The 14,500-nt window shown below is 37.0% G+C and overlaps 2 protein-coding genes across 2 annotated transcripts; both read left to right on the top strand.

Annotated features, from left to right (window-relative positions):
- Window positions 1-35: 35 nt before the first annotated feature.
- On the top strand, window positions 36-5,217 carry cops5 (COP9 signalosome subunit 5). The gene is made up of 8 exons (XM_040127654.1): window positions 36-336; window positions 581-815; window positions 1,868-1,996; window positions 2,403-2,468; window positions 2,762-2,847; window positions 3,030-3,141; window positions 3,879-4,027; window positions 4,917-5,217. The coding sequence occupies exons 1-8, from the start codon at window positions 200-202 to the stop codon at window positions 5,005-5,007; spliced, it is 1,005 nt and encodes a 334-aa protein (XP_039983588.1). The 5' UTR covers window positions 36-199; the 3' UTR covers window positions 5,008-5,217.
- Window positions 5,218-7,815: 2,598 nt separating this feature from the next.
- ppp1r42 (protein phosphatase 1, regulatory subunit 42) lies at window positions 7,816-13,421 on the top strand. Its single transcript, XM_040127226.1, is given in 10 exon segments — window positions 7,816-8,107; window positions 8,275-8,490; window positions 8,571-8,737; window positions 8,834-8,972; window positions 9,867-9,983; window positions 11,707-11,824; window positions 12,037-12,116; window positions 12,118-12,172; window positions 12,437-12,524; window positions 13,025-13,421. Coding segments are annotated over 9 exon segments (981 nt in total). The 5' UTR covers window positions 7,816-8,107; window positions 8,275-8,358; the 3' UTR covers window positions 13,110-13,421.
- The last annotated feature ends 1,079 nt before the right edge of the window (window positions 13,422-14,500 follow it).

Consider the following 14,500-nt stretch of genomic DNA (forward strand, 5'->3'; position numbering starts at 1 on the left):
TATGTATATGACATTAAGAAAAACGTCCCCAGTGATTGCACTTTGGTGTATTGGTATCATTCACTGTCATGGCTCCCTGACCTACTGGACGTTTCGCCCTGCTACGGTATCAAATCTTTGAAGAAATACGACATTTCTTCCCTTATTTGAGCATAAATAGCGGTTTTAACGACTCATTTTTGGGCTTACTAAAGTCGTCATGGCGGGGAGCAGCACTGCTCAGAAAACATGGGAGCTAACTAACAGCATGCAGGAAGTTCAGAGCATAGATGAAATTTACAAATATGACAAAAAGCAACAACAAGAAATCCTTGCTGCGAAGCCATGGACAAAGGAGTAAGTACACAACAGTAATGTTGTATTTAGTAGTCAGTTTAAGAGATTGTTAAGGTAAACTTCTGGTATTATATGTTGTGTCATGGTACACTATCGTTAGAACACCCTTAGCATGGCCAAACTAGCAGTTGTTTGTAAACAGCAGTACTGCAAACTGTGCGATGTGTATTTGCAAATGTGTCACTCACTTAATATTATACTTAATATATCTCATGTTGAAAATACATCTTTCTTTGACCCACAGTCACCATTACTTCAAGTATTGCAAGATCTCAGCTTTGGCCTTGTTGAAGATGGTGATGCACGCCAGGTCTGGAGGAAACCTGGAAGTGATGGGCCTCATGCTGGGAAAGGTCGATGGTGAAACCATGATCATTATGGACAGCTTTGCCTTACCTGTGGAGGGCACAGAAACCCGAGTCAACGCACAAGCTGCAGCATATGAATACATGGCTGCCTACATTGAAAATGCCAAACAGGTTTAACTCTGACTCCCACTCACTTAAAGAGCATTTCACTTAACTCATGAATGAGACAGGACGAACTAAACTCTACTTATACATTGTTCAGAGTTACACGATGTTGATTTAGACTGCATCAATGTCTGTATATGTTATTAATTGCGATCATATTTTTTTATTTTGCGAGACTTGGGCAAATGTCATTCAGTTGTTCTAGAAAACCTATGTTTGTAATGTGGATTAGACATACACCGACAGGAATTTTTTTGAAACTGATACAAACCATTGATCTTTTCTCACCTTTGAATTGGGCAATATGATCATATTTGATATATCATCAGATTATTTAAATTTGTTTACATTAGGAGATGTTGCCATACTGTTTACTATTTAATTATTATCTGTGATTAGATTTAGGTATTGTATTGTAGACACTGTTGCAAACAAGTGAGCAGGACTACAGTATGGAAATACTGAAATTTGTATAAGGTTTTTGCATGAATATGATGAAGCGCCATGCTCTATAAAGTATTTAATCTCCTGGATTAGTTAGATGCAGACATTCCCTTTCTGGTTATTTTATTCATAAACTGCTTCTCAACGGATTTTCCATAAAATGTGCTATATCACCAAATATCACTATCGCAGTATGAGATTTCATAAACAGTGACAGAGGATAGTTATCCATATCACCCATGCCTGTCTCATCTGTAATGTTCAATACTGTTATTCATTTCTGCAAGAGTCTTTTTCCAAATGATAATGCTGAAGTATGCTTTCTGACACGGCTGCTCTAGATATGTTTCCAGATATGTTTCGTACCTTAGAAAACGACCATCATTTAATTCTGTTAAACTCGGTTATTTAAAGTGGCATATTCTTAAAATAGATAACAAAATTGCCAATTATACATTTTGCCATATACTGGTAGCCATAATAATATTCAATCGATATTTTCATACTATTCGTATTTTTCAATATCTGCCTAATTACTGTGTAACACTTCATTTTGAAATAGAACAGGCTTTGTGTCTTGAATAACAATTTACGTCTAATCTCTAATCCCTCAGGTTGGCCGACTGGAGAATGCTATTGGCTGGTACCACAGTCATCCTGGCTATGGATGCTGGCTCTCAGGCATAGATGTCAGCACTCAGATGCTCAACCAGCAGTTTCAGGAGCCTTTTGTGGCTGTTGTGGTAAGAAAGGAAATAGTAACCATTGTTATTTCAAGTCAAACACTTGGTTTACAGTCATTTCTGATTGCACCCAATTAAAACAGTATTAAGGAAAGTAAGCTCTTTTCTTTTTCTAAGCATGACAATACATGTTAATGTGGGTGTAAGGGGTGAGATTGTTGATGTATGAGTTGTATGTTTCCATTTAGTAAAGATGAATAATTTGCTATTGCAGCCATCTATGCTATTTACACTTCATTTGTTTTAGCAGTTCTTAAATGCCATGGGCGTCGTATAATTCGTGTGTATTTTCAGCACACTGACAGCCATAGTAAAGGGCTCCTGGTAGCCAGATTTGAGTAGTCCCTAGAGGTTTGTATGACCCCTGACTTTGTTTTCCTGTTCTACTGTATCTTGCTTCCTTCAGATCGACCCCACTCGGACTATTTCTGCTGGGAAAGTCAACCTTGGTGCCTTTAGAACCTACCCAAAGGTAAAGCAAAGACTGTATATAGCAGTTCTCTTAACACCATAAGTTTAAAGGTAGGAATATAATTTACTATTAATGCTTCTGGTGCACTTGTGTTTTTGTTCTTATATTTAGTTTTGAAATTTTGGTTTCATTGTTGTGTATTTGTTATATTATATCAACTAGAATTATGATGTTGTAATTGCCTTTCTATCTCATTAATTCATTCCTTGTTAGAGTAGTAATTACCTGGTCACGTTACAGAAAAGCTTTTTCCTCTGCTTTTATTTCTCAGCTTTTCTTCTTTGGATTTTCAGGGTTACAAACCTCCTGATGAAGGACCCTCAGAATATCAGACAATCCCTCTGAACAAGATTGAAGACTTTGGTGTACACTGTAAACAGTGAGTGTTTATATACATTAAATTGCAATGTTGCCACCATATTGAATACTTTCATTACTCACAAAGTATGTAAATTATTTTAAATACTTACCTTGATTGCAGTACTTTAATATACTTTGCTCTTTACTGTATGACTGTATACTGTCAGAGCTCATGTTTTTGTGTTGATTTGTCCTAATTAGGTATTATGCCTTGGAGGTAACATATTTTAAGTCCTCCCTTGATAGAAAGCTCCTGGAACTCCTTTGGAATAAATATTGGGTTAATACCTTAAGCTCCTCAAGTCTCCTTACGGTATGTAGGCAACTTCAAAAATCAAAATGTTCGCTAAATGTTTGACATTGTGATTTATGGTTAATTATTACACTATAACTCATTGAGACATGTGGTCACCAGCTTGTGATGTTGTGATTTATTGCAGCCTGTTAGCAAAGCACCTTTGTTTATTGATGTTAGTAATAAGCTTAATTTAAACTTTTTAACAATGTAGATAAGTATTAAAGTTGGACCTGACTCCAGTGATACAGATGCTGTCATGGTTCACCGTGGATCAACTCCGCTTCCCCTGCAGTTTATTCTAAAGATTGAAAGCCCCTCATGTGAATTCCCATTGTGGTTGCAGTCACTCTGTCCCAAGCTTTACTAAACAGTCTAAATGGGCATCAGGCTTATCCAAACAGTTAGCTCTTTGGCATTCTGGATGAAGATGAATTGACTAGATGTCAAGAACGAGCTGCTCCCTGGGTGACAGGCTTTGTCAGTTGCTACACTGTCACCCTAGTGAGGGCCCCCTGTGTCATTGTGTTTTAATTACCTTTTCCACTAAAAACAGAGCCTCACCTTAAGCAAACTTTTCTCTGACTTCTTTTCATTCACCACAACGCAAAAAGTGTTCCTATAGCTTGTTAGACAGATTTGTCGCCATTTTGCAAAACATTTTTGTTCTTTGTGGAAAATCTTTTATCTAGTTTTTGTTAGCAAATTGTACCTGAATTTGTTTCTGTGTATGTGTGCGTGTGTCGGATGGTCAGAATTCGGACTACACCACAGGCCAGGTGTTTGACCTGTCGGAGAAGCTGGAGCAGTCAGAAGCACAGCTGGGCAGAGGCAGCTTCATGCTCGGGTTGGACACACATGACAGGAAGTCTGAGGACAAACTGGCCAAAGCAACTCGAGATAGGTAAATGTTTTTCTTTAAAAAAGAACTTAAACGTGAGCTTCATTTATTTTGGGTAATATAATTACAGTGTTTTTGGCTGTAGCCTGCTTTCCCATTGCTTCTTCTATATTGTACGTCCTAAAAAGAAAATGATTGAAGGTATTATTTTTAATTCATTTCATCATATTTTGTTACTGCGTGATATATAATATTGATTTGTTGATAATATGTTATGTTTTAAAATGTTTTTGATTTTGTTTTTCACATTTAAACAAATAATTGTAATAAAATTCTTGTGTGCTTATTGGAATTTTAAAATTTTGTTGAATGTTTGATTTAGGGGCCACAATCAAGATTATTTATTATTGACAGATCTGTGGATTATTTCCTCAATAAATCAATTAATCTTTTTGTATGTAAAATTTAAGAAAATAATTAAATACACAAACAGGTTCAGTTTACAATTATATAAAACAGAGAAATTTTCTCTCTTAATTTTCTGTCAATCAACTAATTGACTTAGCATTTTAATTTTATGATCTGTGGGGTCTATTGGGTTTTTAAGCCTTCTGAATTACACGTAGTGTGATTTAAAACAGAAAAAGAACAATGTAAACCATGTGGCATTATTACTTTTTCAATGATTTTTTCTTATATACTTAAATGTTTTTGATTCAAACCGACTACAAGATCGTGCAAGCTAACCCTATATTATTTTATTAATACCAGTTTCAGTAATATTTGATTCACGGATAGAGACAAAGTATTACAAATGATTACAATAAAGAACTTTGCTATTTATTGCTCTTGGAAGTCTACTGATACCAGTGTAAATGTTACATCTCTGTACACTGTATCTGTTTTGCCTGGGGTAATTACTAATCTCATTTTTCACCGTGCTTTGTTTTAGCTGCAAGACAACCATAGAGGCAATTCATGGCCTGATGTCTCAGGTCATTAAGGACAAACTCTTCAATCAAATCAACACATCTGCCAATTAAACCTGAACTATGAGCTGATTTGGAACTCACCTGGAAATGTTGTCTTGTGCATGTCTAGCACTTATAGGTTTATGGTTTAACTGCAAAGAGTAGCATTATCTTTGAGTTCTCTTGGGAGTACTTTTTTATAAAGTTTCTTCTTTTGTCCTTGAATTAGCTAAGGAATATACCCAGGAACCATGCTGCAAAAAAATAAAACATGAAAAGTAACTACTGTATGTGGGTATTTCATACTTTTTAAATAAAATTAAGAGTTTATTTAGGTCTGTATTATACAACATAACGTATATTGTACCTGGGAAATTGAACAATTTGACTTGGGTATAAGGTGGATATTTGTCTTCACATTTTCAGTCTTATGTAGATATAGTACAGTATTGTTAAGGTGTGAGGCACTACGGCATTGTTTCCCTTCACACTCAGGCTGTTGCTAAAAATCTTCTTACCCGAAGGGGCCTGTGTTCTGCAGCCCAACATTTAGATACTCACCATGGTTGAATTTAAAGCACAGCCTAACCTAGCACCAGTCAGTCATTCAATTGCAGTGTGTCATGGCATTACATAATGGAACAACAAACTCGAGTTTCTACATAGGCTTAAAGGGAATCGGCTGCCATGTGCTGGATGTCTCTGCAGAGTCACTCCCAGCACAGTTTAGCTCTCGGTGGTACATAGTTTGGCAGAGTGGCCAGCTCGTCATGTTGTGGTGTGGCAGTGATGCAGTGCAGAAACAGAAGCCGTACACACTGGAGTCTATTCACCAAAGTGTCTGCTCTCCATCGAAGCAGACACTCACCGAGTCTGCCTTTTTTTTAACAGACAGCCGGTTTGGCCAGGGTTTGTGTCATGTTTTTTTTTTTTTTTTTTATGGTATTGTAATGGCTAAATGTATATTTTTGATGTCATGTATTGCAAAGGAGAGAATCCCAGTGGGACAAAGGAGGTGTCTGTTTTTTCTCGTGCATAAGCCTTGGCACCATTTCTTATAATGATTTTCTTTTACCATTATTTAAGCCATGTCTTAAAATGGAGGGTTATCAGTATAGCTGTTTAGGAAGAAGGCACTTATTAGATTATATTTAATTTACTTTAGGATTTTGAAATTGTTGTACAGATTTGCTGTACATATGCTCTACTGAATAGCTAATGTTTATGCCAGATATTTAAATGAATTACATGGATGACTGTCACAGTGCTGAGAAAGTATTTAGAGTATGCACTTTTTACATAGTTTCATCTAATGTTTGGTCTTTCATGGTGATTTAAGAATCAGTGAAACATATTGAACTCGTTGGACATGTAAGTATTGTGATTATCACCAGATGGACATTTGTATGCATGACTAAAGGTGGAATAGGAAAATGTATGTAAATTCTAATCAAGTCAAATTGTGGGCAGCCAAAAATCCATTACCCGTGAATTTTAGTTAATGTTCCTCATTACTATAAAAAAGGCTTTCACAGATTGCAGTGGAATGCCATCTCCTTTGCTGGTCACACAAAAATAAAAGTGAACAACTGGGTGATTTGGCACTGATATGAGAGCAGCATATTGATAGGGCTCATGATTAATAGCTATGGGTAGTTACAGTATTTAGATTCTATAAATTTAATGACCCCACGAAGATCTGGAGATTTTATGTTTAGTTTGGCTCTCAGAAGAATTAACCCTACAAGCGGTGTGTTGTGTGTGAAGAAGCTGAACCCAGCTCAGAAAGCTAGAGGTGCTACACTTCCTCTCCGCCGTGTGCTCCTGCATAAGTGGTGGCAGGTCACTCCCTTGCAGGAAACCCAGGTCATGGCATGATCTAGGTTAACAATGCAGGGGTCATTGGGAGAAGAGTGTTGTGGTCCTGACATAGTATGTTGCCTTGAAAGACAGACACTATAGCTTGGAGAGATGTCATCTTGGCTGCAAAGACAGCGTAGCTAAGAAAATATAAACAGAAATTTTTTTGTGTTCATTTAGTTTACACATTTGTGTTAATGTGTGTGATAAGGGCATTGTAAGATCCACTTTTTGAATTTGTTATTTAATTGTAGTATTTATTATTTGTACTTGCAGTATATAAATACCACTTACACTATAGTTTACCACTTACACTAAAATAGTTTGTAACATTCCTCTTGAATTTCTAGAATATAGTCTTTTTTTCAAAGCGTTATTATACGGTTGTAGAATCATAGAACAAATTTTTATTATTCACTCCCTTTTGTCAAACCCATAATTTATCTATAACCATTTCGCTTTCTTTTATTTTCAATTATACAACTAAAAAGCCAATAAATTAACATTAAATGAATGTACTGTTACATTAAGTAACTACTGGTCTTGTACTAAAATGGTGATAATAGTTGTGAATGCTTGTTTGTACCCCAAATAAGATTGCTAAAAATAACATAACAAACAAGATGATTGCTTACTTCCAATCGGCGGTGTTGCACCAACTTCTGTGACCCACTAGATTCTGTGACCGACTGCTTCCGTGGTTTCCATAGCAATAGTTTTGCTAGTCTCAAACAAAACAGCCTAACTCGCGGTTCACTTTACAACTTCGTAAAAAATGTTTAGCAAGCTCGCATTTTAAAATTCACTACCGACACGAGAGGTAGGAGAGTTTAATTAATATCTTACACATGTTCGAATTCACCATAATAAGGGGGAGGTTCACGCTAAATTTTGTTATAACAGACTCTACAGTGTTGCGACAGCTTTTAAGCTAGCTATGAAGGTAGCCTGATGTTATCTAACATAATCAGTTTTTAATTCATAACACCCTACACATTTTTATCTGAGGCTTCTCCAGCTATGCGGATCCCATCACTACCTTCCACTGGTTATCTTCATTAACTTCAATGGATATTTCGTGTCCCTCACGCACTGCACCCGGACAGCTATGAGTGTCGCACTGTCTTTGACAGAGATAAACTGCTGTCCACAAGTCTCCGGAGAGAAGAGGCCCGGTGGTGTATAAGTGCAGTTAGCCAATAGCCTCTGTCCATACATTAGTTCTGCTGTATCGATCTGTGCCTCTTGTCTCCTATAACCTCGGCCCGATGCCTTGAGATCAAGTGCGGAAAAGACTTGCTGTGAATTGACAGTTAGGTTTAATGCAATTTAAAGTTCTTTACGAGGTTAATGTCTGTCTGTCATTTCTGATTAGAATTGTGAAGTAATTTCGCATTAGTAAATAGTTAATCAGAGTAACATGCGTTTGCCTGCTAAGCTCTATATCAGCTCATATCTGTCTATTTTTCTCGAAAACAGATAGTTCTGGTCACAGCTGTGGGCTGAATGTTTGGCTGAGGCTAAAAAGGGTCCTCTCTGAAGCAGTGTCTGTGATGAGCCACCATGGTATATCTGAACATAGATCTCATTGCTAAATCTAGAAACCACTTCAAAAAGAAAAGGGGCCTCTCCTTCTCAGAGTACCTTAAGACACTTACCCACCTCCATTTTTCCAGCAAGAATATTGAAGCTATTGTAAGTAGCCATTATTAATGGTGTTTTAATTCTGTGCTTTTCTTACTCTTATATACCTAACGTTTTCATTTTATTTTCAGGGTGATCTCTCCATGTGCAGAAACCTCACTGTTCTTTACCTGTATGAAAATCAGATCACACACATTTGCAACCTTGGCTTTGCCTCCAACCTCACCCATCTGTATATGCAAAACAACAACATTGCTCATATAGACAATCTCTCTAATCTTCAGATGCTCTCCAAACTGTAAGTATAAAAGTTTAACTGATTTTTGTCCTGTGCTGTGATACTCATTTGGAGCTTTAGGTTTGTATAAACTTGGGTGTTTTTTCTTCTCTGCAGGTATCTTGGTGGAAACAGGATTGCAGTGGTGGAGGGCTTAGAGCAGCTCAGTGAGCTTAGTGAGCTTCATCTTGAGAATCAGGAGCTGGCACCAGGGGAAAAGTTGCTCTTTGACCCCAGGACTCTCCTCTCACTCGCTGTATGACCTATTTTTACACTGTTCAGTACAAATATAGTGTGAGAAAAAAGGTTGATTCACAATCCCTAAATAATTTGGGCTCTCTTCATTTAAAATTAAATATTTTTTAAGTAATCAAAAGGTCAGAGGAAAGCCTGATTTTAACTTTTTATACAAAGGGATATGTGTAATGTATCAACCTGGTAGGTTATCATATCCAGTATAAGAAACGAGTGATCCATGTAAAAGCAGTATTGTGCTGGGTTTGATTATGACAAAGAGACCTCTGTTGCTCTCTCTAGTCTGACAAATCAGTTTGGTCTGTTTACTTCATTTACTGCCAAGGCTGTGGATAAACACACCAAAAGTCTCAGCTTCTTGTTTGTTTGGATAATTAAAGAAATTGCTGTGCAAATTTAAAGATTTCCAGCTTTTTATAAGTGTGCCTTTATAGAACTTCAAACCAAGATGAATATTTAGCAATAGCACTATCTAGAGTATGATTTGGACATGATCCTAGTAGTTCAGGCATATAAAGAGAGCAAATGTAGATGCTTAATCCAAGTGGATCACAAACAAAGAAAAAGGTAAAAATACTGTAAAGTGTAAATTTATTTTGGGCACACACAAGTTCTGTAATGTGCTTCCTCTTAGAAGCTGTCAGCTTAAAAAAAATGCTCTGACAAATATGTTTTTTTGTAGAGTGGTATTTTCTTTAAGTGTGTGTGTCCATAATAAATACATGTTAATGTACTTTGTGATTTTTGGAAGTGTGCATGGTTTTCTCCTTCTCTTCCTTCTCTCATGGGGCTTCTCCTTCAGGGTCAACAATGTAATATTTATTTGTAATATTCTGTTTTGTATTAACTGTAAAATGAACTGTTTTTTCTCTTTGGATCTGAATTCTTTACACAGAAATCTCTTTGTGTGCTGAATATCAGTAACAATAACATTGATGATATCAGGGACTTGGCAGTGCTGAAGGAACTCCAGCATTTTTCTGCAGCTGACAATAAATTGCACAATATGGAGGTAAATATAGCTTTTTTTTAAAACTTAACAAAATGTATCTGTGAAAAAAGTTGCCATTCAAGAATTCTTCTCCAGTGTGACTGAAGTAGATACCGACTGCATGCTGTGCACTATGCAGTTAAAGTAAATAGCACCACATCACAGCAACTATTCATGAAATGGTGTATTAAAATCAACATACCATGTATTAGTTGATCAGTTCATCATTAACGTACCATTTTGCAGTGATGTGTGAAATTATATGGAGAACAGGGTTCTAAAGAACCAAATCCTGCAAATCCCGCCATAGGTTCCCAGTCTCCATGACTTTACAGAGTCAGAATTATTCAACAAATCAGTGAGCCATTCCCCTGAGACTTTTCTCGTTGACAGCTTTAAACAAGCAGGAGTTTCTCCCTTTCCTTGAAAGGCTGATTTTTCCTCTCTGTCTTAGAATCCTCTGTTTGATACCCTAAACCAACAGTACTTAACTTTTTTGGGAGATTTATCTGAGGCAGAGATGTGATTTATGCTCACTCACTTTCTTGAAAAATGACATGTTTGTTTTTGAGGTTCATTTTCTGATGGCAGTGATTTTTCTGTTTGAATTGATATAGTAACTGAAAAGGTTGATGACTTAATTTAAAAGGGCTTAATTCTTCTTTCTTACTAGTATTTAAATCCCAGATGACACATTGAAAGCACTTTATAATTGACTGCATTGCTAAGGCTACTTTCTCAGCACAAGTGATTTTCTTCTGAGAACACTGATGCAGGTAATTGTTGTACACGTGTCATTTTTAGCAGATATCTCCTATAATTTATACAGCCCGTCTGCCACTATTGATTCTGCAAGGACAGCACTCCAAAGGATCAATCCCTTCTTCTGCACCATTTGGTCAGAATCCAGAGGAATTGTTATGGATTTTTAAAATAGATTATGACAGGCAGTCAGCCAGGGTGACAAATGGGGAGTATCTTCAGAGGCCGTTAGCTGTGTGCAGGGCAGAGAGGACAGGGGAATCGAAGCCCTGGTCAAATACAGGTTCATAACTGGCCCATCATTAGTCCAGGCTAGAGAGGCAGCCAAGCTCAGTGACTATCAAGCCTTTGCTGTTCTCCACGCCTTCGCGTGGGGGGCAATTTGGTGCTGGACTGCTCTTTGGCGAGGGCCTTCTGAGTGACGTCCCTGACATGATCATTTATCAAAGCCTGGGAGCACGCGGTGCTCAGGGGTCCCCTCTGAACTGATTGCAGCACGAGCTGGAAAAGTGGAAGCGCTTTGGCCAAGACAGGAAGGCAATGAACAATCAGAGCGTGTCCAGAGAGTATTCATATTTCCAGGCTTGGATTAATGTGCCTTTAGATAAACATACAACTGCAGGCAACTCGCTGGAGGAGCCAGCCTCACACTGCCCCAGGAGAAAACTTGTAGTTACATGACACCGGCGACACTGTTTATTAAAATAGACTGATGTATTGTTTATGCACTTTCCGCTTTCCCTTGTACTTCACATTATCATTCACTAATACCATGTCTTAAAAGGTTTTTCTGATGTTTTCTCTGGTCAGTTATCATATCATAAAAATGAATCATATTTGTTTAAAAGAAAGTTTTCTGTTGTTTCTAGTTTAGTTATGCAGCGTAGCTTTAAGAGGCTCAGTATTGCCATTTGAAACATTAGTAGTTAAAACAAAAATATAACACATAACAGGTTAAATTTCTCATTTTGTGCATTTTCAGGAGTTAGAGGATGTGTTCAGCCTCTGGCCCCAGCTGCTTCAAATGGATTTGAATGGAAATCCTGTCTGTAAAAAAACAAAGTACAGAGACCGCCTGATTACTGCATGCAAAACCCTTGGTAAAATATTACTCATTTTCTTTCTCAGTGGCATCTTAATCTGAAAATGCACTTTATTGCTTTGACTTACCCAGGATAATATTTACTTACATATTTTCACTTAATGGTAAATTGAAAAAAAAACTACCTTCTCCTTTCTTCTCTTTTTTCTGTTCTCTTTTAATTTCAAAATTGAATTTTTGTTTGTTTAAATTCTTTATTAATTTTTACAGAGGTTCTTGATGGAAGGGAAATTAATGAGTTAACCAGACAGTTCCTTATTAACTGGAAAGCCTCCAAAGAGGCCAAGAAGAAAAAAAAAAAACACACACACGCTGTCTGGACCGTTGATCCCCTATCCCTTAAGAAGTAAGTCACTAAATTCTGTACTTTTTGGATTGTCCGGCTTTTTATTCACTATCCTTCCTTTAGCATGGTCACTTCTTTGATTTAGTGTATGTATTAATTATTTAAGTGTATTAGAAATGTGATAACATAGATAAACACAATACTGAGACATTTATAGTATTTTCTGTTGTTATCACATTCATCATTCTTTACTTCATTATGCTGGGTGGGTTTTTACACATTTGAATTTGTGTGTATTCTATCCTGACTTTGTTTATATTCCAGATGACTTTAACATAGGACAGGGTCCACATCCTGGTCACACCTACAGCCATGCTGGCATGCAGAAGTGGAAGCCGCAGCAGTCTCCCAGGTCCAGTATCATAGTTCACACAGATCTCAGTTAACGTGAGAGTACACATTTTAGACTGACTCTGTTTTATTATCTGCTTTTTTAGACATTAAATTCTTGATGTTATATATTTTCAACTGTTGTACACCCAGCTGTTGTACAGGATTTATATGCTACATAATGAAATGCTCAAAATTCTGACTTATTACAACTCCTAATAGATCACCCCACACTGTGATCCATCTTACAATTCTCCCCAAAATCGAGAAATGTTTTTTAGATCAGTATGTGTCTGTTATTTTCATTTCCCTCAGTCTTCCTGCTTGACAAATGACTTGCCATTTTATGATGTTTTCTAGATCACCAGTTTTATTTATGTAATGGGAAAATCATCATAGTGCTGTCAATCTCTGTTAAAACTTATAGAGAAATTTAAGCCACAATAATTGTAGGAGAACAATTCTATGATTGTTGACCCATAATCTGATAACGCTTCTTTTTGCTTTTATCTGATCTTGTAGGGCACGAAAATTAAAGATTCCTATGAGTGGGCTTCTCAATCGTGTGGCTGTCTCCTTAGCCATCTGCAGTCATGTGGATGCTTGAGACAAACCTACCAGCCCGATGAACTGTCCACCCACAGCCCAGGGCTCAATGCTACTACTTATTAGTTATTTTTACCTATTTACACCTTGGTCATAACAGCTGTAGATCTTTTATCCTTGTATATTAAGCAAGTCAGAGAACAGTCACTGTCATCTGGTTATTGTGATCTCTATAGCTCTTTAGAGTCACTGCAATATCCATCACCTATTGTATTATATAGACTGCTTTACCTGGTTTCAAAAAATAACATCTTTGTTGATACCTGTTCAAATCGTTTGATTTTATCTTTGTTATAAATCTGCATTGGTTTATAAGGCTGAAATAGTCTACTATTGTTTAAAAAAGTGAAACAATAAAACAATGAATGAATGGTTTGCACACATTTCTTTCCCCTACATTCACAGCTGGTTCATTTCTAATAACATTTTCTGGGTTTGAGGATATAAATAAGCTATCCAACTCAAACTGTTACTTGCTGATATAGTGTATGTAATTTTTCTTCTGCGTGCGTTTCCGCCAATATGAGTGATCCACGAGATGCATAATCTAAATGATCACTTTGCCCTAGTATTACAAGGCTTTTACATTATCCAAAGCTAACAACATATGCTTCTATTCAAACAACTGTAATCACTGATTCAGTCCTCTTTTATAACTAATACAGTAATAATACGGATGTGTTTATTGTCATCGTTGTTACTAAATGTTTGAATGAGTTTTTAGGAGTCACGTGGGCGTGTAGCCCTGCAAGATGCGGGGTAATTAGGGAAACAAGCTTACTTAACCTTCTTTTACTTCGCCTTATAATTAGTGGCCCGGAGCCATAGTTACTTCATCCTTACAAAAACAATGTTTATTGAGAACAGTCCGAGGATATACATATTATGAATAATTCCTTTCATTAATTTCCCGACATCTACGTTTGGAGCCCTGGAAATCAGTGTGATTAATTTATGAATCTCGCAAGAATTTCCTCAATGCCTGCCTGTTGATTGCAGTGCTGGAGTTTATTTATTAGCTGTTCCAATGAGCTTGCAATTCAAGACACCCTGGCAATTAGTCAAATGTTTTGCATATCACCTTACACTTGTCAGCTTGTCTTCATGGGCTATTGCAAATAGCATTTTGAAAGACTACCCTTTATTTGTGACCACGACGAGCATTTTTGAGGTAATTTTGGCTAAATTTCTTCTCGTTGCCACTTTTTGATAGGCTTGAAAAAGATACAGTGTCAGGTTCGCAGCCAATTAGAGTGGGATATGGCCTACCACTATCAGTTAAAGGAAAAGAGAGTTCTGCCTCTGGCGTTGAAAACGAGCCTCTGCTGCCCTCAGATAGAAATAAGTTAGGAAAGGGAAAAGAGCAGTCTTCTCCATTGCGAGGGAGTGTTA

The sequence above is a fragment of the Xiphias gladius genome, chromosome 5 (assembly GCF_016859285.1).
Source record: "Xiphias gladius isolate SHS-SW01 ecotype Sanya breed wild chromosome 5, ASM1685928v1, whole genome shotgun sequence".
NCBI lineage: Eukaryota > Metazoa > Chordata > Actinopteri > Istiophoriformes > Xiphiidae > Xiphias > Xiphias gladius.

Excerpts from the sequence above, each read along its gene's own strand:
- cops5 (XM_040127654.1), top strand. The coding sequence starts at position 200 with ATGGCGGGGAGCAGCACTGCTCAGAAAACATGGGAGCTAACTAACAGC. Across the intron at positions 337-580 it reads GCGAAGCCATGGACAAAGGA|TCACCATTACTTCAAGTATT; the intron begins GTAAGTACACAA and ends TTTGACCCACAG. Across the intron at positions 816-1,867 it reads ACATTGAAAATGCCAAACAG|GTTGGCCGACTGGAGAATGC; the intron begins GTTTAACTCTGA and ends CTAATCCCTCAG.